Below are 21,549 nucleotides of genomic sequence, written 5' to 3'. Positions count from 1 at the left end.
CACCCCGGGGAGGGACCCCCCACCCCACCCCACCCCACCCCACCGCCGTCTCCCCGCAGGGACCTGGCGGTGTCGCGGCCGCTGCGGGTGGAGCTGCCGCGGTCCATGGCCGACGTCGTCACCAACTGGAACCTGCCCATGTCCCGCTGGCTCCGCACCTGTGGGTGACCTGGGGGGAGGGGAGGGGGTCACTGGGGTATAATGGCGGGGGGAGGGCGGGGTTACTGGTTTAAATTGGTGTCGCCGCGCCCGCCAGACGTGTTCCAGACCGCCCGGCGCTTGGGGACCTTCGCCGCCGTGCTGGGCACCTACGCGGCCAGCGCCCTCCTCCATGTGAGACCCCATCCCCCCTCCCCCTACCCCCCCGACCCCCCCGCTGACCCCACCCTGAACCCCCTCCCCGCCCCCCCCAGGGTCTCAGCTTCCACCTGGCCGCTGTCCTCCTCTCTCTCGGCCTCATCACCTACGTGGAGCACGGTCAGCGCCGGCCCTTTAAGGCCTGGGGGGGCGGGGCTGAGAGGGAGAGGGTGTGGCCAAGGGAAGGGGTGTGGCCAAGGGAAGGGGCGGGGACATTGTGAGGAAGGACGGGGGGGTGGGTGGGGCTTAAGGGCTGTGGGTGGGGTAAAGGGGGTGGGAGGGGCTTGTGGGTGGGGCCTGGGTGGAGCTTGGAGGGGGTGGTGTGGGGACTGGGCATGTGGGTGGGGCTAAAGCTGGTGGGTGGGGCCTGGAGGGCATGGGTGGGGCTGAGGGGGGATAAGGGTGGGGCTCTGAAGGTGTGGGGGGGGCCAAAGTCAGTGGGTGGAGCCTTAGGGTAGGGGTGGGACTGACTGATGTGGGTGGGGCTTGTGGGGGAAGTGGGTGTGGCTAATGCAAGGGGTGGAGCCTTAGGGTAGGGGTGGGACTGACTGATGTGGGTAGGGCTTGTGGGGGAAGTGGGTGTGGCTAATGCAAGGGGTGGAGCCTTAGGGTAGGGGTGGGGCTGAAGGGATGTGGGTGGGGCTTAAGGGCAGTGGGTGTGGCTAAAGTAGGCAGGTGGGCCCTAAAGGGAGTGGGTGGGGTCTGGAGCAGGTGGGTGGGGCTTCAATGCAGTGGGTGGGGCTAATGCAGGGAGTGGAGCCTGGAGGGTAGGGGTGGGGCCGAGGGGATGTGGGTGGACCTTAAAGGCAGTAGGTGGGGCTAAAGCTGCTGGGTGTGGTCTGGAGGGTGTGGGCGGGGCCTGTTGGGGCGGGGCCAGGGTCCAGCCCCGCCCTCCCCCCCCAGTGCTGCGGAAGCGCCTGGCCGCCATCTTCGACGCCTGCGTCCTGTCCAAGCGCTGCCCCCCCCGGCTGCGCCCACCGCCACAAGGACGTGAGCACCCGTGCGGGGTGGGGTGGGGGGGGCTGGGGCGGGGCCCTTTGGGGTGCCCCCCACCCCGCCGACACCCCCCTTCTCCCGCAGGCGCTGTGGGTGCGGGGGCTGAACGGGGCGCTGGGGGCCGTCGCCCTCTTCCACCTCTCCTACCTGGGGGCCCTTTTCGACGTGGAGGCCGACGACGGCGTCGAGGAGCAGGTGGGGGACCCCGAAACCCTCCCCTTCCCCCCCAAAACCTCCATGTTTTGGGGGTGCCCCGACACCGTTTTCTCTGTGTCCCGTGTCCTCCCCCCGCCATTCCTAGGGTTACGGGATGTCCTACACCATCCGCAAATGGTCGGAGCTCCACTGGGCAAGCCACTGGGTGACGCTGGGCTGCTGGGTGCTCGCCCGCCTCCTGCGCTGAGGGGGGGGGGGGAACTGGGAGCACTGGGAGGGACTGGGAGCGGGGGGTGCTACGGAGAGGGACCGCTGTGTCCCCGGCCAGGGCCCTTCTAGGCCGCCGGGAGGCCTCCGCTCTATGGTCTTTCCTCCACCCCGCCCCTCCCGGGGAGCGGGCGGAAGTGACGCCACGCGGCCGCTCTAGGACCAATAAAGGGCTCCGCTCTGGGTGTTTGTGGTGGCTCGTCGGCCAATGGGAGGGCGAGGGGGGCGGGGCGGCGCGTGCGCGGAGCGTCCCGCTCCCACCACGGAGCTTTTAGGAGTCACCGAAATTCGCTGAATTCACCCGAAAAGCGACGTTAAAACCGACCTCCGCGGGAAGGGGGGGGGGGGGGGAAGGCGCAAGACCCCTGTTTGGGGTGGGGCGGGGAGCCCCTATGGAGCGTGGAGTGGCAGCTGTATGGCCCCTATAGGGCCAGGGGGTTGGGGGTAGGCCGCTGTAGGGCCCGAGGGGGTCCGCATGGCCCCTATAGGGCCGTGGGGGTGGGGGGGGGCGGCTGATCCCATCAGGAGCCCTTGTCCTTGGAGGGAGACCTGCAAGAGAGAGAGACCCCGGGGCTCAGGGTGGGGTCCCTATGGATCCTATACAGCCCCCGGAAAGGGAACCCTATGGAATGTGTATAGTTTGGGGGGGGGTGGGGGGTGGGCAGTGCGTATGGTTCTTATATGGCCCAAAGGTGGTCCCATGGGGGGTTCCTATGGCTCCTGATGTCCCCCAAGGGATCCCTGTGGCTCCTATATAGCCTCACGGGGTTCCTATGGATCCTATAGGCTCTCAGTAGGCTACCTATGGGTCTGTCTACACCCCCAGGGAGCTCCTATGCACCTTATATACTCTCAGCAGAGTTTGTATGGCTGCTATATGCCCCCGCAAAGGAACCTTACGGCTCCTATATGTCCCCAGAGCAGTCCCTATGGCTCCTATATGCCCCCCCAAGGCTCCTATATGCCCCCCCAAGGACTTCTCATGGCTCTTATACACCCACAGGGGGGTTCCTATGGCTCCTGTATGCCCCCAGGGGAGCCCCTATGGAGCCTATATGGGCCTGGGCGGGGTCTTCACAGCACCCCGTAGGACCCCGTGGCACCCGGGGTGGGGGTCCCTATGGATTCTATACAGCGCTACAGGTGGGCGTTAGCAGGGTTAGTACCCCCCACCCCTCCCCAGCACGCGCCCGTTAACCAAATCCGCCTTTATTAGCCCGATCCGCAGTTAAAAACGCGCCGTCTCCCCCTCCCCCCCCTATAAAATCTGTACATTCTGCCCCCCCCCCCCCCCCCCCCCACACACACAGGGGGACCCTCCCCCCCTCCGCTAATGAGCCGGGGCGGAGGGGCAGGTCCCCCATCACCCCCAACGGGCCCCTCCTCGCCCCCAACGGGCCCCGGGGGGTCCCTCCTCACCCCCCAACGAGCCCCGAGGGGGTCCCTCCTCGCCCCCAACGGGCCCCCGGGGGGTCCCTCCTCGCCCCCAACGAGCCCCGGGGGGTCCCTCCTCACCCCCCCAACGAGCCCCGAGGGGTCCCTCCTCGCCCCCAACGAGCCCCGGGGGGTCCCTCCTCACCCCCAACGAGCCCGAGGGGGTCCCTCCTCGCCCCCCAACGAGCCCCGAGGGGTCCCTCCTCACCCCCCAACGAGCCCCGAGGGGGTCCCTCCTCGCCCCCAACGAGCCCCGGGGGGTCCCTCCTCGCCCCCAACGAGCCCCGGGGGGTCCCTCCTCACCCCCCCAACGAGCCCCGGGGGGTCCCTCCTCACCCCCAACAGGCCCCGGAGGGTCCCTCCTCACCCCCAACGAGCCCCGAGGGGGTCCCTCCTCGCCCCCAACGAGCCCCGAGGGGGTCCCTCCTCACCCCCCCAACGAGCCCCGAGGGGTCCCTCCTCACCCCCCTCAACGAGCCCCGGGGGGTCCCTCCTCGCCCCCCCAACGAGCCCCGAGGGGGTCCCTCCTCGCCCCCAACGAGCCCCGGGGGGTCCCTCCTCACCCCCCCAACGAGCCCCGAGGGGTCCCTCCTCGCCCCCAACGAGCCCCGGGGGGTCCCTCCTCACCCCCCAACGAGCCCCGAGGGGGTCCCTCCTCGCCCCCCAACGAGCCCCGAGGGGGTCCCTCCTCACCCCCCCCAACGAGCCCCGGGGGGTCCCCTCCTCACCCCCTCAACGAGCCCCGGGGGTCCCTCCTCACCCCCCCCAACGAGCCCCGGGGGGTCCCTCCTCGCCCCCAACGAGCCCCGAGGGGGTCCCTCCTCGCCCCCCACGAGCCCGAGGGGGTCCCTCCTCACCCCCCCAACGAGCCCCGAGGGGGTCCCTCCTCACCCCCAACGAGCCCTGGGGGGTCCCCTCCTCGCCCCCACGAGCCCCGGGGGGTCCCTCCTCACCCCCAACAGGCCCCGGAGGGTCCCTCCTCACCCCCAACGAGCCCCGAGGGGGGTCCCTCCTCGCCCCCAACGAGCCCCGAGGGGGTCCCTCCTCACCCTCAACGAGCCCCGGGGGGTCCCTCCTCGCCCCCCCACGAGCCCCGGGGGGTCCCTCCTCACCCCCAACAGGCCCCGGAGGGTCCCTCCTCACCCCCAACGAGCCCCGAGGGGGTCCCTCCTCGCCCCCAACGAGCCCCGAGGGGTCCCTCCTCACCCCCAACGAGCCCCGGGGGGTCCCTCCTCGCCCCCAACGAGCCCCGGGGGGTCCCTCCTCACCCCCCCAACGAGCCCCGGGGGGGTCCCTCCTCGCCCCCAACGAGCCCCGGGGGGTCCCTCCTCACCTAATTAACCTTGACCCTTTAAGTTCTCATTACCTAATTCACCCCGTGATCCAGGTCCCCGACACCTAATTAACCTTGACCTCCGGGTCCCTCATCCCTAACGAACCCCCGTGGGGGGGCAGGGGGGGTCCCGGCCACCAAACGACCCCCGACCACCACCAACCTCCCCCCACCACCACCACCACCACCACCACCACCCCCCACCGCCGCCGCCCCTCCCCCTCCTCCCCCCCAAACAGGGGGAGGAGGGGGGAACACGAGGCGGGGCTGGGGGCTTCCCCCCACCTCACGCCCCCACTGACTTGCCGCCGCCGTCCTGCTGCCGTCCCTCGTCGCCGCCGCCGCGGGGCCGCCGTAGAGGTAGACGGCGACGAGGACCATGGCGGTGCCGGCCACGAAGGGCCCGCGGGGGCGGAAGCCGAAGAGGTGGATGGAGGCGAGGGTGGAGGCCAGGATGGAGAGCGCCGTGGCGAAACCCTTGAGGATATTGTCGGCGTAACGGACCACCACGGCCACCAGGAGCCCGCCGGCCGCTTGGTTCAGCACGACGGCCCAAACGGCCGGGTTGTAACCGTAGAAGAAGCCCAGCGCGGCGACGGCGGAGCCTTCGGCGGCCACCATGGCGGCCAGCCCCAGCGCCGTGCCCACGGCGCCCAGCTGGATGTTACGGAGCCAGATGGAACCCCCCGTCGTCTTCAACAAGCGCTCGAAATAAACGCCGGCGAAACCGGACGAGAGGCACGACGCCGCCACCCGCCGCCAAACCACGGCGTAGTTCTGCGGGGGTCCCTCGGCGGGAGCCGGGGGGACCCCCGGGGGGGCGGCGGCGGCGGCGGCGGGGGCGGCGCGGGCTTGCTCGGCCTGCACCAGGGCGACGCCGGCGAAGAGGAGGCCGAGGGAGAGCCACTGCAGGCGCGACAGCGCCGTCCCCAGCAGCAGGACGGAGAAAAGCGCCGTCGTCAAGATCTTCAGCTGGTAGGTGACCTGTGGGGTGCGGCGCCCCCCCCAGCCCCGCACACAGAAACAGCCCCCCCGGGGGGCGGCGTCAGCTGGGGTTGTGGGGCGGGGAGGGGGGGGGGGAACGTGGGGGGACACGGAGGGGACACAGGGGCGCAGTGGTGACTGGGGGGGACACGGGAGGGGACACAGGGGGGGACACGGAGGGGCAGGGGGGGACTGTGGGGGGACATGGGGGGGGACATGGAGGGGCAGGGGGGGGACTGTGGGGGGACACAGAGGGGCAGGGGGGGACTGTGGGGGGGACACAGAGGGGCAGGGGGGGACTGGGGGGACACGGAGGGGACACAGGGGTGCAGTGGTGACTGGGGGGACACGGGAGGGGACACGGGGGGGGACATGGAGGGGCAGGGGGGGACAGGGGAGACACGGGGGGGACATGGAGGGGCAGGGGGGACTGTGGGGGGACACAGAGGGGCGGGGGGGGACGGGGAGACACGGGGGGGACATGGAGGGGCAGGGGGGACTGTGGGGGGACATGGGGGGGCAGGGGGGGACTGTGGGGGGACACAGAGGGGCGGGGGGGGACACAGGGGCGCAGTGGTGACTGGGGGGACACGGAGGGGACACAGGGGCGCAGTGGTGACTGGGGGGGACACGGGAGGGGACACGGGGGGGACATGGAGGGGCAGGGGGGGACTGTGGGGGGGACACAGAGGGGCGGGGGGGACACAGGGGCGCAGTGGTGACTGGGGGGGACACGGGAGGGGACACGGGGGGGGACATGGAGGGGCAGGGGGGGACGGGGGGGGACACAGGGGGGACATGGAGGAGCAGGGGGGGACTGTGGGGGGACACAGAGGGGCAGGGGGGGACGGGGGGGACACGGAGGGGACACAGGGGGATGGGGATGGATGGGTCGGCCACGGGGGATGGTGGGACTGGGGGACACGGGGGGGGCACAGAAGGGTGGGGGGACATGGGGGGACACGGAAGGACAGGGGGATGGGGACGGATGGCATCAGCCACCGGGGGGGGGGGGGGACGGGGACACACAAGAGGGGACACGGGGGGTGACAGACACAGGGATGTGGGGACGGGGACACGGATGGACGGACGCTGACGGGGGGGACGTGGGGACACTGTCACGGGGGTGGGGGGACGGGGACAAGGAGAGGGACGTGGGGACACGGGGACGGGGCCAGCACCCCACAGCGTCACAGCCGGGGACACTGCGACGCCCGGGGGCGGGGACGGGGGCGGGGGGCGCGGGGTCCCCCCGAGGTCCCACCTGGAAGGTGGCAGCGGGCAGGTTGGAGATGGCCACGTACTGGAGGTTGTTCTGGACAGTGTAGATGAGGGAGGGGACGGCCAGGCGCAGCGTGTCCCCAAACTGCCCCCACCACCGCCTCGTGCAGCGTCGCCGCCGTCTGCCGCACGCTGCCTGCGCGGGGGGCGGGGGGCTCGCGTCACGCGGGGGGGGCATCGCCCCCGTGTCCCCCTACGTCCCCCCCGTGTCCCCTCACGTCCCCCTCGTGTCCCCCTTGTGTCCCCTCACGTCCCCCCGTGTCCCCTCACGTCCCCCCCGTGTCCCCCTCGTGTCCCTCACGTCCCCCTCGTGTCCCCTCACGTCCCCCTCGTGTCCCCCCGTGGTCCCCTCACGTCCCCCCCGTGTCCCCCTTGTGTCCCCTCACGTCCCCCTCGTGTCCCTCACGTCCCCCTCGTGTCCCGTCCCCCTCGTGTCCCCTCACGTCCCCCTCGTGTCCCCTCACGTCCCCCCACGTCCCCCCCGTGTCCCCCTTGTGTCCCTCACGTCCCCCTCGTGTCCCTCACGTCCCCCCCGTGTCCCCCTTGTGTCCTCTCACGTCCCCCCCCGTGTCCCCCTCGTGTCCCTCACGTCCCCCCCCGTGTCCCCCTTGTGTCCCTCACGTCCCCCCCGTGTCCCCCTCGTGTCCCCTCACGTCCCCCTCATGTCCCTCACGTCCCCCCCGTGTCCCCTTGTGTCCCCTCACGTCCCCCTCGTGTCCCTCACGTCCCCCTCGTGTCCCCCTTGTGTCCCCTCACGTCCCCCCCCGTGTCCCCCTCGTGTCCCCTCACGTCCCCCCGTGTCCCCTTGTGTCCTCTCACGTCCCCCCGTGTCCCCTCACGTCCCCCCCGTGTCCCCCTCGTGTCCCTCACGTCCCCCTCGTGTCCCTCACGTCCCCCCCGTGTCCCCCTTGTGTCCCTCACGTCCCCCTCGTGTCCCCCTTGTGTCCCCTCACGTCCCCCCCGTGTCCCCCTCGTGTCCCCTCACGTCCCCCTCGTGTCCCCTCACGTCCCCCTCGTGTCCCCCTTGTGTCCTCTCACGTCCCCCTCGTGTCCCCTCACGTCCCCCCCGTGTCCCCCTCGTGTCCTCTCACGTCCCCCTTGTGTCCCCTCACGTCCCCCCTCGTGTCCCCCTTGTGTCCTCTCACGTCCCCCTCGTGTCCCCCTTGTGTCCTCTCACGTCCCCCTCGTGTCCCCTCACGTCCCCCCGTGTCCCTTCACGTCCCCCCCGTGTCCCCCTTGTGTCCCCTCACGTCCCCCCCGTGTCCCCTCACGTCCCCCTCGTGTCCCTCACGTCCCCCCCGTGTCCCCCTCGTGTCCCCTCATGTCCCTCACGTCCCCCCTCACGTCCCCTCCCTGTCCCCCCGCGTCCCCCCCCGTGTCCCCTCACGTCCCCCACGTCCCCCTCGTGTCCCCTCGTGTCCCTCACGTCCCCCCCGTGTCCCCCTTGTGTCCTCTCACGTCCCCCCGTGTCCCCTCATGTCCCTCACGTCCCCCCTCACGTCCCCCGCGTCCCCCCCACGTCCCCGCCGCGTCCCCCCACGTCCCCGCCGCGTCCCCCCACGTCCCCGCCGCGTCCCCCCACGTCCCTCCACATCCCCCCACGTCCCTCCACATCCCCCCACGTCCCCGCTGCGTCCCCGCTGCGTCCCCCCACGTCCCCGCCGCGTCCCCCCACGTCCCCGCTGCGTCCCCCCACGTCCCCGCTGCGTCCCCCCACGTCCCGCCGCGTCCCCCCACGTCCCTCCACATCCCCACCACGTCCCCGCTGCGTCCCCGCTGCGTCCCCCCACGTCCCCGCCGCGTCCCCCCACGTCCCCGCCGCGTCCCCCCACGTCCCTCCACATCCCCCCACGTCCCCGCCGCGTCCCCCCGCGTCCCCGCCGCGTCCCCCACGTCCCTCCACATCCCCCCACGTCCCCGCCGCGTCCCCCCGCGTCCCCGCCGCGTCCCCCCCACGTCCCTCCACATCCCCCCACGTCCCCCCACGTCCCCGCCGCGTCCCCCCGCGTCCCGCCGCGTCCCCCCGCGTCCCCCCGCGCTCACCGCGGTGCTGAGGAGGAGGAGGAGGAGGCAGGCGCAGCCCTTGATGGCCTCGGCCATGACGACGGCGGTGGTGGGCAGGAAGCGCTCCCCGGGCAGGTGCGCACGTAGCGGATGCTCAGCACCAGCGAGGCGTTCTGCACCACCAGCACACCCCAGCGAGGCGTACTTCACCCGCCGCGACACTGGGGGGGACGGGGGGGGTCACTGGGGACCCCCGGGGCTGCCCCACAGACCCCCACGGACCCCCACGGACCCCCCCCCAGCGAGGCGTTCTGCACCACCAGCACCCCCAGCGAGGCGTACTTCACCCGCCGCGACACTGGGGGGGACGGGGGGGTCACTGGGGACCCACGGGGGCTGCCCCATGGACCCTCCAGACCCACGGGGGCTGCCCCACAACCCCCAGGCACCCCTATGTCCCCCCCAGACCCCCTATAGGCTGCCTGACAGCCCCCTCAGACCCCCTATAGCCCCCCCCCGATCCCCTATAGGCTGCCTGACAGCCCCCCCAGACCCCCTATAGCCCCCCCGATCCCCTACAGGCTGCCTGACAGCCCCCAGACCCCCTATAGCCCCCCCCGATCCCCTACAGGCTGCCTGACAGCTCCCTCAGACCCCCTATAGCCCCCCCCGATCCCCTACAGGCTGCCTGACAGCTTCCTCAGACCCCCTATAGCCCCCCCCGATCCCCTATAGGCTGCCTGACAGCCCCCCAGACCCCCTATAGCCCCCCCGATCCCCTACAGGCTGCCTGACAGCTCCCTCAGACCCCCTATAGCCCCCCCCCGATCCCCTATAGGCTGCCTGACAGCCCCCCAGACCCCCTATAGCCCACCCCGATCCCCTACAGGCTGCCTGACAGCCCCCCAGACCCCCTATAGCCCCCCCCGATCCCCTACAGGCTGCCTGACAGCTCCCTCAGGACCCCCTATAGCCCCCCCCCGATCCCCTATAGGCTGCCTGACAGCCCCCCAGACCCCCTATAGCCCCCCCCAATCCCCTATAGGCCTGCCTGACAGCTCCCTCAGACCCCCTTATAGCCCCCCCCGATCCCCTACAGGCTGCCTGACAGCCCCCCAGACCCCCTATAGCCCCCCCCCGATCCCCTATAGGCTGCCTGACAGCCCCCAGACCCCCTATAGCCCCCCCCGATCCCCTATAGGCTGCCTGACAGCCCCCCAGACCCCCTATAGCCCCCCCCCGATCCCCTATAGGCTGCCTGACAGCCCCCCAGACCCCCTATAGCCCCCCCCGATCCCCTACAGGCTGCCTGACAGCCCCCCCAGGCCCCCTATAGCCCCCCCCGATCCCCTACAGGCTGCCTGACAGCCCCCAAGACCCCCTATAGCCCCCCCGATCCCCTATAGGCTGCCTGACAGCCCCCCAGACCCCCCCTATAGCCCCCCCCGATCCCCTATAGGCTGCCTGACAGCCCCCAAGACCCCCTATAGCCCCCCCCGATCCCCTACAGGCTGCCTGACAAGCTCCTCAGACCCTCTATAACCCCCCAGACCCCCTATAGGCTGCCCAACAGTCCCCCAAGATATTTACAGCCCCCCAGACCCCCAATAGGCTGCTTTATAACCCCCCAAACCCCTATAGGCTTCCCTACAGCCCACCCTCAGCCCTCCAGACCCCCCTAATCTGCCCCAGAGAGCCCCCAAGACCCTCTAGTTGGCTCTGTAGCCCCCTATAGCCCCCTAACCCACCCTATAGCCCCCCCAGACCTCCCTAATCCACCCTCCAGCCCTCCGCAGACCCCCCATAGCCTCCCCAGCCCCCCTTACTGTGCTCTAGAGCCCCCCCCCAGCCCCTCGAGTTGGTTCCACAACCCCCTATAGCTCCGGTACCCCCCCCCCACTGCGCCCCACAGCCCCCCTATAGCCCCCTATAGCTCCCTCTAGCCCCGCCAATCGCCCCGCCCCGGGCCCCCGGTTGCCCCCGGTCCCCCCTCACCTGTCGCCGGTCTCCCCTCACCTGCCGCCGGCCCCGGGTCGCCGCTGCCGCCGCCGCCGCCTCCCACCGCTGCCATGGTGGCAACTGCCCGGCTACGGCGCGGGCACTTCCGCATCCTGTGTCACATCCGCTTCCGGCCACGGAGCGGCGCCGCCCAGAGAGGTGGGAAGGGGCGGAGCATAGAGAGCGAAGGGCGGGGTCTTGGAGGACCTGGGAGGCCTCCGGGGTCACGGAGCCACGGCGCATGCGCGGCGGCCCCGCCTTGCCGCCTTCGCCTGCCGACCAATCAGCGCCGCGCCTCGCGGCCTTCCCGCCCTTTCCAACGGCTCCCTTCCAGCCACGCTCCTCCTCAGGGCGGCCACGCCTCCTTCACCCCGTCCCGCCCCCAATCCCTGCCCTCCTCCTCCCAATCCCCGCCCTTCTCTCACCCACGCCCAATCCCCGCTCTCCTCTCACAGACCCCCCCCTCCAATCCCCTTCCTTCTCCTCCCAATCCCCGCCCTCCTCCTCCACGCCCTGCCCAATCCCCGCTCTCCTCCCACCCACTTCCCAATCCCCCGCCCTCCTTCTCCCACCCCCTGCCCAATCCCCGCTCTCCTCCCACCCCCCTGCCAATCCCCCGCTCTCCTCTCAAAACGCCCAATCCCCGCTCTCCTCCCACCCACCGCCCAATCCCCGCCCGCCTCCTCCCAATCCCCGCCCTCCTCCTCCCCCACCCAATCCCCGCCCTCCTCCTCCTCCCACCCACCTCCCAATCCCCTCTCGCCCCGTCGGCCGCGCCCTCCCCCCACCCCCTCTACCCAATCCCCCACCCTCCTCCACTTTCCCGCCCAACCCCTTCCCCTCCAATCGCGAGCGGCCACGCCCCCTCCGCCTCAGCGCGGCCACGCCCCCCGCCCGCCTCGGCCGGGCGCAGACCCAAGATGGCGGCGCCGTCGGGTTCCCCCGCGGCGGGTCCCGGCGGGTACCGGCCCTTCGAGCCGGCGGCGCTGGGGCTGGACCCGGGCTGGCGGCTCACGGGCTTCGGGGAGCTGCGGGGCTGAGGCTGCAAAGTCCCGCAGGAGACGCTGCTCCGGCTCCTGGCGGGACTCGGCTCTCCCAGACCCGGCGGCGGCGGCGGCGGCGGCGGTGGGGGGGGGGGAAGGGCCGCAACCGGAGAGCGGCGGCGGGGCCCCATCGCTGGGTGAGGCGGGACGCGGGGCTCGGGGGGGAGCGGGGGGGGGGGGCACAAAGGGGGTCCCCTCCCCCCCCCTTCACACCCCTCCCCCCCCCCTTCACACCCCTCCCCCCCCTTCACACCCCTCCCCCCCCCTTCACACCCCTCCCCCCCCCTTCACACCCCTCCCCCCCCTCACACCCCTCCCCCCCCAGGCATCGGGCTGGACTCTTGCGTCATCCCCCTGCGTCACGGCGGCCTCTCCTTGGTACAAACCACCGATTTTTTCTACCCGTTGGTGGAGGATCCCTACATGATGGTAACGGCCCAGCTCCCCCCACCCCGGGGACCCCGGGACCATTTGGGACCCCCAAATCCCACCCTGGGGACCCCAAATCACCCTGGGACGCCTCCAGTCCCCTCTTGGAACCCCCAAATCCCACCCTGGGGAACCCAAATCACCCTGGGACACCCCCAGTCCCCCTCTTGGGACCCCCAAATCCCACCCTGGGGACCCCAAATCACCCTGGGACGCCCCCAGTCCCCTCTTGGAACCCCCAAATTCCACCCTGGGACCCCAAATCACCCTGGGGCTCCCCTGTCCGCTCTTAGGACCCCCAAATCCCACCCTGGGGACCCCAAATCACCCTGGGACGCCCCAGGCCCCTCTTGGAACCCCCCAAATCCCACCCTGAGGACCCCAAATCACCCTGGGACGCCCCCAGTCCCCTCTTGGAACCACCAAATCCCACCCTGGGGACCCCAAATCACCCTGGGACGCCCCCCAGGCCCCTCTTGGAACCCCCAAATCCCACCCTGAGGACCCCAAATCACCCTGGGACGCCCCCAGTCCCCCTCTTGGAACCCCCAAATCCCACCCTGAGGACCCCAAATCACCCTGGGGCTCCCCTGTCCGCTCTTAGGACCCCCAAAACCCACCCTGGGGACCCCAAATCACCCTGGGACGCCCCCCAGGCCCCTCTTGGAACCCCCAAATCCCACCCTGAGGACCCCAAATCACCCTGGACGCCCCCAGTCCCCTCTTGGAACCCCCAAATCCCACCCTGAGGACCCCAAATCACCCTGGGACGCCCCCAGTCCCCTCTTGGAACCCCAAAATCCCACCCTGGGGACCCCAAATCACCCTGGGACGCTCCCATCTTGGCACCCCAAATCCCATCCTGGGGACCCCAAATCACACCCTGGGACGCCCCCAGTCCCCTCTTGGGACCCCCCAAATCCCACCCTGGGGACCCCAAATCACCCTGGGACGTTCCCAGTCTCCTCTTCGGACTCCAAATCCCACCCTGGGGACCCCCAAATTCCACCCTGGGGCTCCCCTGTCCGCTCTTGGGACCCCAAAATCCCACCCTGGGGACCCCAAATCACCCTGGGACGCCCCCAGTCCCCTCTTGGGACCCCCAAATCCCCTCGGTGCCCCCAGATCCCCACCCTGGGGACCCCCAAAATCCCACCCTGGGGACCCCGGATCCCCTCAGGGCCCCCCAGTCCTTTCCTGGGGACCCCAAATTCTTTTCCTGGGTTCCCTAAATCCCATCTGCAGACCTCCAGCCCCACTTTGGGACCCCAAATCCCCTCGGGGCCCCCAAATCCCCACTTTGGGACCCCAAATCCCCTCGGGGCCCCCCAAATCCCCACTTTGGGACCCCAAATCCCCTCGGGGCCACCCCAGATCCTACCCTGGGGACCTCAAACCTCCACCTTGGGCCCCACCAAATCCCCTCGGGGCCCCCCCAGATCCCACTTTGGGCCCCCAAATCCCCTCGGGGACCCCCCAGATCCCTCAGGGCCCCCAGTCCTTTCCTGGGCCCCCCAGATTCCTTTCCTGGGTTCCCTAAATCCCATCTGCAGACCTTTAGCCCCACTTTGGGCCCCTAAATCCCCACTTTGGGCCCCCAAATCCCCTCAGGCCACCCCAGATCCTACCCTGGGGACCTCAAATCCCCACCTTGGGACCCCAGATGCCCTCGGGGACCCCCCACATCCCACCCTGGGGACCCCAAATCCCCTCGGGGCCCCCCCAAATCCCCCACTTTGGGACCCCAAATCCCCTCGGGGACCCCTCAAATCCCCTCAGGGACCCCCCAAACCCCCCCCCGCCCCCCAATCTTCCCAGGGCCGCATCGCCTGCGCCAACGTGCTGAGCGACCTGTACGCGATGGGCATCACCGAGTGCGACAACATGCTGATGCTGCTCAGCGTCAGCCAGAAGATGACGGAGGAGGTGCCGTTCTTGGGGGGTGGGGGTGGGCCGGGGAGGGGCGCAGAGGGGGCGCTGGGGGTGGGGTTCAGGGTGTGACCCCCCCAAAACCTGAATAAAACCCCTTTTATTTCTCCAGGAGCGGGAAAAAATCATGCCGCTGATCGTGAAGGGCTTCCGGGACGCGGCGGAGGACGGGGGGACGTCGGTGACGGGGGGACAGACGGTGGGTGAACCCCTGGGTGATCGTGGGGGGCGTCGCCACTGTCGTTTGTCAACCTAACGAGTTCTTATGTAAGCGGGGCGGGGCTGCGGGGGGCGGGGCTTCGGGTGGGGCGGGGTCAGGGCGGGGCTCACCCCTTCTTTTTTTGTGTCCCCAGGCCCGACAGCGCCGTCCCCGGGGACGTCCTCGTCCTCACCAAGCCCTTGGGGACGCAGGTGGCCGTCAGCGCGCACCAGTGGCTGGACAACGTGAGTCTGGGGGGGCAGGGGCGCCACAGGGGCACCCAAAAAGGGGCCGGGAGCCACCCCGGTGTCCCCAGGGGCACCCAAATGGGGCCAGGGGCCACCCTGGGGGACCCAAAATGGGGCCGGGGGCACCCCGGTGTCCCTCTGGAGGACCCAAAATGGGGCCGGGAGCCACCCCAGTGTCCCCAGGGGCACCCAAATGGGGCCAGGGGCCACCCTGGGGGACCCAAAATGGGGCCGGGGGCACCCCGGTGTCCTCTGGAGGACCCAAAATGGGGCCGGGAGCCACCCCAGTGTCCCCAGGGGCACCCAAATGGGGCCAGGGGCCACCCTGGGGGACCCAAAATGGGGCCGGGGGCACCCCGGTGTCCTCTGGAAGGACCCAAAATGGGGCCGGGAGCCACCCCAGTGTCCCCAGGGGCACCCAAATGGGGCCGGGGGCCACCCTGGTGTTGCCAGCGGCACCCAAATGGGACCAAAAGCCACCCTTGATGTCCCCCGAGGCGGGGAGGGGAGCCAACGTGGGGTCCCTAAGCCACTTTTGATGTCCCCAAGGAGACAAGAGCCACAACTGGGGGGTCCCTGAGGGGTCCCAGATGTCCCCAAGGGGACCCAGAGCCAGCACGGGGGGTCCCTGAGGGGTCCCAGATGTCCCCAAGGGGACCCAGAGCCAGCACGGGGGGTCCCTAAGCCACCCTGGCCACCCCCGAGCTCCCCAATGGAGGTTCCACCCCTCCCTCCCCCCCCCCCACCCGAAACCCACATCATCCCGTCCCTGTCCCGGGCCATGACGTCACCCACGACGTCATCGGCGCCGCCTTCCCCGCAGCCGGAGCGCTGGAACAAGATCAAGCTGGTGGTGACGCGGGAGGAGGTGGAGCTGGCCTACCAGGAGGCCATGTTCAGCATGGCCATGCTCAACCGCACCGGTGCGTCCCTCCTCATCCTCACCCTCGGGGCGGCGGTTTCGGGGCGCCCCATCCTCAGCAGAGCGGCGGTTTCGGGGCGCCCCCCCTCGGCGCGGCGGCGGTTTCAGGGCCCCCTCACCCTCAGTGCAGCGGCGGTTTCAGGGCCCCTCACCCTCGGCGCGGCGGCGGTTTCGGGGCACCCCACCCTCAGCAGAGCGGCGGTTTCGGGGCACCCCCCTCGGCGCGGCGGCGGTTTCGGGGCACCCCACCCTCAGCAGAGCGGCGGTTTCGGGGCACCCCACCCTCGGCGCGGCGGCGGTTTCGGGGGCGCTGACGCCTCTCCCGCAGCCGCCGGCTGATGCGCGCTTTCGGGGCGCACGCGGCCACCGACGTGACGGGCCTTCGGCATCGTGGGGCACGCGCGGGCGCTGGCGGCGCAGCAGCGGCACGAGGTGGCCTTCGTCATCCACAACCTGCCCGTCATCGCCAAGATGGCCGCCGTCAGCAAGGCCTGCGGCGCCCGCTTCGGGCTGCTGCAGGGCACCGCGCCCGAGACCTCGGGTACGGGGTGGGGGGCTGGGGGGGCCTGGGGGGGGCTGGGGTCCTTCATCGTCCTCGGAGAGGGGAGGGAGGCCGGGGAAGGGGGGTGGGAGAGGGCTGGGGGGGGCTGGGGTCCTCCATCATCCTCAGAGGGGGGAGGGAGGCTGGGAGGAGGGGGGTGGGAGGGGCTGGGGTCCTTCATCATCCTCGGAGAGGGGTGGAGGGGGCTGGGGGGGGGCTGGGGTCCTTCATCATCCTCGGAGAGGGGAGGGAGGCTGGAGAAGGGGGGCGTTGGGGGCATCTTCCCTAACTTAGGGGGGGTCCTGGGGGGGGTCTCCCCTAATTGGGGGGGTGGGGGGGATTCGGGGTCCCCACGTGGGCTTTTGAAGCCCCCCAACCCCTGTTTAGGGTCTGAACCTCCTCAAACCCCCCCAGAAGCCCCCTCCCCACCCCAAACAGAGGCCCCTATTTTTCAGGGTGCCCTAGTTTTGGGGTCCCCCGATGCACGAGCCCCCCAAAAGTGGCGAGCCCCCCCCAAACCCCCCATATATCGGGTATAAAATCCCCCCTAAACCCCCATTTCCACCCCCTAGACCCCACTTTCCACCCCCAAACCCCCCCAGAAGCCCCCTCCCCACCCAAACAGAGCCCCCTGTTTTTCAGGGTGCCCTAGTTTTGGGGTCCCCCGATGCACGAGCCCCCCAAAAAGTGGCGAGCCCCCCCCAAACCCCCATATATCGGGTATAAATCCCCCCTAAACCCCCATTTCACCCCCTAGACCCCACTTTCCACCCCCAAACCCCCCAGAAGCCCCCTCCCCACCCAAAACAGAGCCCCCTGTTTTTCAGGGTGCCCTAGTTTTGGGGTCCCCCGATGCACGAGCCCCCCAAAAGTGGCGAGACCCCCCCAACCCCCCATATATCGGGTATAAATCCCCCCTAAACCCCCATTTCACCCCCTAGACCCCCCCTTTCCACCCCCAAACCCCCCCAGAAGCCCCCTCCCCACTCCAAAACACACACCCTATTTTCAGGGTGCCCTAGTTTTGGGGTCCCCCGATGCACGAGCCCCCCCCAAACCCCCCATATATGGGGTATAAATCCCCCGTAAGCCCCCATTTCCACCCCCTAGCCCCCCGTTTCACCCCCAAAACCCCCCGTTTCCCCCCCCCCGCGGTTCCGGGGCGCCCCTGACGCCCCCTCCCCGCCCGCAGGGGGGCTGCTGATCTGCCTGCCGCGGGAGCAGGCGGCGCGGTTCTGCGCCGAGCTCAAGGCGCCCGGCCGGGGCGAGGGGCACCAGGCCTGGATCATCGGCATCGTGGAGAAGGGACCCCGCGGTGCCCGCGTCATCGACAAGCCCCGCCTCATCGAGGTGACCCCCCGCGGCGCCCCCGCGCCCCCCGACAGCCCCGGCACCCCCCCCGCCCGACGGCACCCCGCTGCGCCCCTTCTAAATCGGGGAGACCCCCCCCCCCACCCACCCCTTTTTTGCACCCCCGACATCAACGAGCAGCCGCCAAAGCCATCCTCAAACCACCCCAAAATCAACCCACCCCCCCACCACCACCCCCCCCCCACAAAAAAACATGAAGCCCCCCCCAAAAGCTGGCGGGGAGGGGCTGAAGACCCCCCCTCCCCCTTCAGTGGGGTGGGGGGGGGGGGAGTTGGGGGGCAGGCGCTTGATTTTGGGGAGAACAAAGGGGGGCTCCCCCCCCCCCCCTGTAAAAAAATAACCCAATAATTAATTAAAGAGCAAATCGGAATGATTTTCCCCGCGGGCGCCCACGGGGTTTTAATGTAAAATAGAAACAAGCCCCCCCCCCCAGATAATAAGTAGGGGTGCCCCCCCTCGGTTTGGGGGGGTCGCTAGGTTTGGGGCACCCCCCCCGAAGGGGTTTGGGGGGGGTTTTGGGGGTGCCCCCCCCCCTTTTATTTGATGCAGTCCATGACGTGGATCTGGAGCGTGTCCATGTCGGGGGCCTTGTACTGGCACTTGGGGCAGCAAAGGTCGGGCTGTTCTCGGGGGGGGGGCGCAGGGGGGCCGGGAGCCCCCCAAAACCTGCGGGGGGGGGGGGGCACCACACCGTCACACCCCCTCATCCCCCAAGAGGGGGGTTTGGGGGGGGGTCCCAGGCTCTCCCCCCCGATACGCACCCCGCCGCCGGCGGCCGCTGCTCCGAGTGGCGGTTCCTCATCTCCTCCATGCGGACCCTGGGGTGGGGGGGGGTGGGGGGGCGTTTTGGGGGGCGGGGTGGGGTGGGGGGGGGGCGCAGACAGAGTTAGGGGGGGCCCTGGGTGGGTTTGGGGAGGGGTGTGAGGGGATTCGGGGAGATTTGGGGGAGTTTAGGGTGAGTTGGGAGGGCGAGGAGGGAGCTGGGGGGTTTCGGGGTGCGGGGGGGGAGTTTTGGGGGTGCAGGGGGGAGTTTGGGGTTGCAGGGAGAATTTTTGGGGTGCAGGGGGGAGTTTTGGGGTGCAGGGGGGAGTTTGGGGGTGCAAGGGGTGTCGGGGGGTCTCAGGTAGATTTGGGTGGGTTTAGGGTACGTTTGGCAGGGCTGGGGCTGAGGGAGTGACGGGGGGGCATCGATGGGGCGCACAGGGATTGGGGGGGCAGGTTTCAGGGTGCCCTTTGGGGGGGGGGGGCAGGTCTTGGGGTGCCCCGGGGGGGGGCGGGGGCCCGATCTCGGGGTTGTCAGGTCTTGGGGCAGGGGGTGTCAGGTCTCAGTGGGGGTCCAGTCTTGGAGCGGTGGGGGGTGTCAGGGTGCTGGGGGGGGGGTGTCAGGTCTTGGGGTGCCCCTGGGGGTGTCAGGTGTCAGAGTGCTGGGGGGGGCGGGGGGGTCTGGTCTCGGAGGGGGGGGTCAGATCTTGGGGTGCCCCTGGGTGGGGTGTCCAGTCCTTGGGTCACGGGGGGGTCCAGTCTTGGGGTGCTGAGGGGTGGGGGGGGGGTGGTGTCAGGGTGCCCCTTGGGTGGGGGGGTGAGGTGTGAAGTCTCCGGGGGTGCCAGTGGGCGGGGGTATCAGGGGTCAGGGTGCTGGTGGGGGGAGCAGGGCCCGGCTGGGGGGCGGGGCCCGGCTGGGGGGCGGGGCCCGGCTGGGGGCGGGGCCGGGGGGCGGGGCCCGCCACCTGGCGGCGCTCTCGGCGTCCACGCCGCAGCTGCAGCTGGGCCAGCGCCTCCTGCAGGGCCTCGCGCTGCGCGTGCAGCTGCTCCCGCGCCGCCCGCTCCGCCTCGAAGTCCGCCTTGTAGATGTCGGCCTGGGGGCGGGGCCAGAGGGGTGGGGGCGGGGCCCGGGGGGGGCGGGGCCCAGAGGGGGTTCGGTGGGACCGGGGGGGGTGTAGGGGCCCAGATAGGGGTCGGGGGGGACCAGGGCCCGGGGGGGGGGGCGGGTGGGACCCAGACAGGGCTTAGGGGGGTCAGGGGGCCAGGGTTCAGAGGGGGGATTGGGGGGGGGGGGGGGGGGGGCGGGGCCCCAGACAGTGGGTCAGCGGGATGAGGCCAGGGCCAGAGGGGGTCCGGCCTGGCCCGGGGCGCGCGGGCCCGGGGGAAGTGAGGCAGCCTCGGGGGGGGTCTACAGGGGCTGGGGTTGGGGCCCTGGGGTAGGGGTTCGCCCGGAATTGGGGGGGGGGGGTGTGAGGCCCAAGGGGTGCTGGCTGGTATTGGGGGCTGGGGCCTGAGGCGGGGGGGGCGGGGGCCCAGACGGGGGTCCGGCCCGGGGGGGCGGGGCCCCGCGGGGAGGGGGCGGGGCGGCGCACCTGCGCGCGCAGCACGGGGATGTCTCGAGCGCGGCGCGGTGCAGCTCGGCCTCGCCCTTGAGCTTGTCGATGAGCTCCTGCTTGGCCGCCAGCGCCTCCTCGGCCTGCTGCAGCTGCGCGCGCGCCTCCTCCAGCTGCCGCCGCGCGCCCTGCCGGCCCCGCCCCCGCGCACGGTCACGTGGGGGGGAGCCCCGCCCCGGCGCACCGTCACGTGGGGGGAGCCCCGCCCCGGCGCACCGAGCCCCGCCCCCGCGCACCGTCACGGTGGGGTGGGGGGAGCCGCAGCCCCGCAGCACAGGCACCAGGACCCCCCCCAGCGTCCCCAGTCCAGACCCAGCCCCCGTCCCAGCGCCCCCCCAGACCCCCCCCCCAGCGCCCTCAGCCTGGATCCAGCACCCCCCCAGCCCCCCCCAGCACCCCCTAGCGCCCCCCAAGCCCCCTCCCAGCGTCCCCAGTCCAGACCCAGCGCCCCCACCAGCGCCCCCAGCCCAGACCCAGCCGCTTCCCAGTGTCCCCTACCCACCCCCGACCCCCCCCATGGCGCCCCCAGCCCCCTCCCAGCACCCCCAGCGCCCCCCCCCCGCGTCCCAGTCCAGACCCAGCCCCCCCACCAGCGCCCCCGGCACCCCCAGCCCGCCCCCACTCCAGCAGCCCCCTGGCACCCCCAGCGCCCTCCCAGTGCCCCCAGCCCAGACCCAGCCCCTCCTGGCACCCCCAGCCGCCCCCCAGCCCCCCCCCCCCCCGGTGCCCCCAGCCTGGACCGAGTGCCCCCCCCAGCCCCCTCAGCCCCCCCAATCCCCCCCCTGGCGCCCCCAGCCCGGACCCAGTGCCCCCCCAGCCCCCTCCCAGCGCCCCCAGCCCCCCCCCAAGCCCCCCCCCCCCGGCGCCCCCAGCCCCACCTGGCTGCGCTTGTCGCCCTCGAGGCTGGCCTTGATGTGGGCGTCGTACTCCTGGAAGAGGTGGTGATACGCGACCTGCAGCTGCACCAGCTTGCGCCTGCGCGGGGCGGGGGGCCGGGGGTCAGCAGGGGGCCGGGGGGGCGGTTCAGCTGGGGCTGGGGGCCGGGGGGCGGGGGTCCCCCCGCTCCCCCCACTCACTTCTCCTCGGTGGCGCCCTGGCGCTCCACCCGCAGGGCCCCCTCCAGGTTCTGCACCTGCAGCCGCAGCTGGTCCAGCTGGAGGCTGGTCCCGGCCGCCGCCTCCTCCAGCACCCGGCACCGCTCGGCGGCCGCCTGCGCCCTGGCGGCACCCGGCACCCCGTCACCCCCCGGGACCCACCCCCGGGACCCTCCCATGGCACCCCACGGCACCCCCCCGCAGCACCCAGCACCCACCCGCGCACCCCGGCACCGCTTGGCGGCTGCCTGCGCCCTGGCAGCACCCGGCACCCCGGCACCCCCTGGCACCCACCCGTGGGACCCCCCCGCGGCACCCCGGCACCCCCCGGGACCCCCCCATGGCACCTGTGTCATCCCCTGGTGGCCCCCCTGCAATGGGCTGACACCCCCCCCCCCCGCCCAAGGCGATGGGGTGGGGGGTGACAGGACCCCCAGGAGCCCCCCAGGGAGGGTGACAGGACCCTCGGGACCCCAGGGAGGGTGATGGGACCCCCCAGCAGCCCCCCCGGGGAGGGTGATGGGACCCCCGGGGAGGGTGACGGGACCCCCAGGAGCCCCCCAGGAGGGTGTTGGGACCCCCCAGGAG

The 21,549-nt window shown here is 71.5% G+C and overlaps 3 protein-coding genes and 1 pseudogene across 3 annotated transcripts; 2 read left to right on the top strand and 2 right to left on the bottom strand.

Annotated features, from left to right (window-relative positions):
• Nucleotides 1-3: 3 nt before the first annotated feature.
• Nucleotides 4-1,961, top strand: PORCN (porcupine O-acyltransferase; the record flags this gene model as incomplete). Its single annotated transcript, XM_075080186.1, is given in 7 exon segments — nucleotides 4-160; nucleotides 257-333; nucleotides 414-477; nucleotides 1,261-1,316; nucleotides 1,318-1,347; nucleotides 1,438-1,548; nucleotides 1,655-1,961. Coding segments are annotated over 7 exon segments (597 nt in total), but the record flags the coding sequence as incomplete, so codon positions are not given.
• A 197-nt stretch (nucleotides 1,962-2,158) lies between these two features.
• LOC142050992 (UDP-galactose translocator-like) lies at nucleotides 2,159-11,169 on the bottom strand. Its single transcript, XM_075080188.1, is given in 10 exon segments — nucleotides 2,159-2,325; nucleotides 4,846-4,888; nucleotides 4,891-5,527; nucleotides 6,792-6,899; nucleotides 6,901-6,944; nucleotides 8,852-8,863; nucleotides 8,866-8,946; nucleotides 8,949-9,003; nucleotides 9,005-9,033; nucleotides 10,829-11,169. Coding segments are annotated over 10 exon segments (1,131 nt in total). The 5' UTR covers nucleotides 10,923-11,169; the 3' UTR covers nucleotides 2,159-2,297.
• Nucleotides 11,170-11,681: 512 nt separating this feature from the next.
• Nucleotides 11,682-17,911, top strand: LOC142050991 (selenide, water dikinase 1-like; annotated as a pseudogene).
• On the bottom strand, nucleotides 17,863-21,184 carry IKBKG (inhibitor of nuclear factor kappa B kinase regulatory subunit gamma). Its single transcript, XM_075080187.1, is given in 7 exon segments — nucleotides 17,863-18,159; nucleotides 18,256-18,310; nucleotides 19,220-19,348; nucleotides 19,847-19,866; nucleotides 19,869-19,995; nucleotides 20,746-20,842; nucleotides 20,944-21,184. Coding segments are annotated over 7 exon segments (756 nt in total). The 5' UTR covers nucleotides 21,141-21,184; the 3' UTR covers nucleotides 17,863-18,028.
• Nucleotides 21,185-21,549: the final 365 nt, after the last annotated feature.

Source organism: Phalacrocorax aristotelis, unplaced genomic scaffold (assembly GCF_949628215.1).
Source record: "Phalacrocorax aristotelis unplaced genomic scaffold, bGulAri2.1 scaffold_362, whole genome shotgun sequence".
NCBI classification, from domain to species: domain Eukaryota; kingdom Metazoa; phylum Chordata; class Aves; order Suliformes; family Phalacrocoracidae; genus Phalacrocorax; species Phalacrocorax aristotelis.
This window is presented reverse-complemented; position numbering and strand designations above follow the sequence as displayed.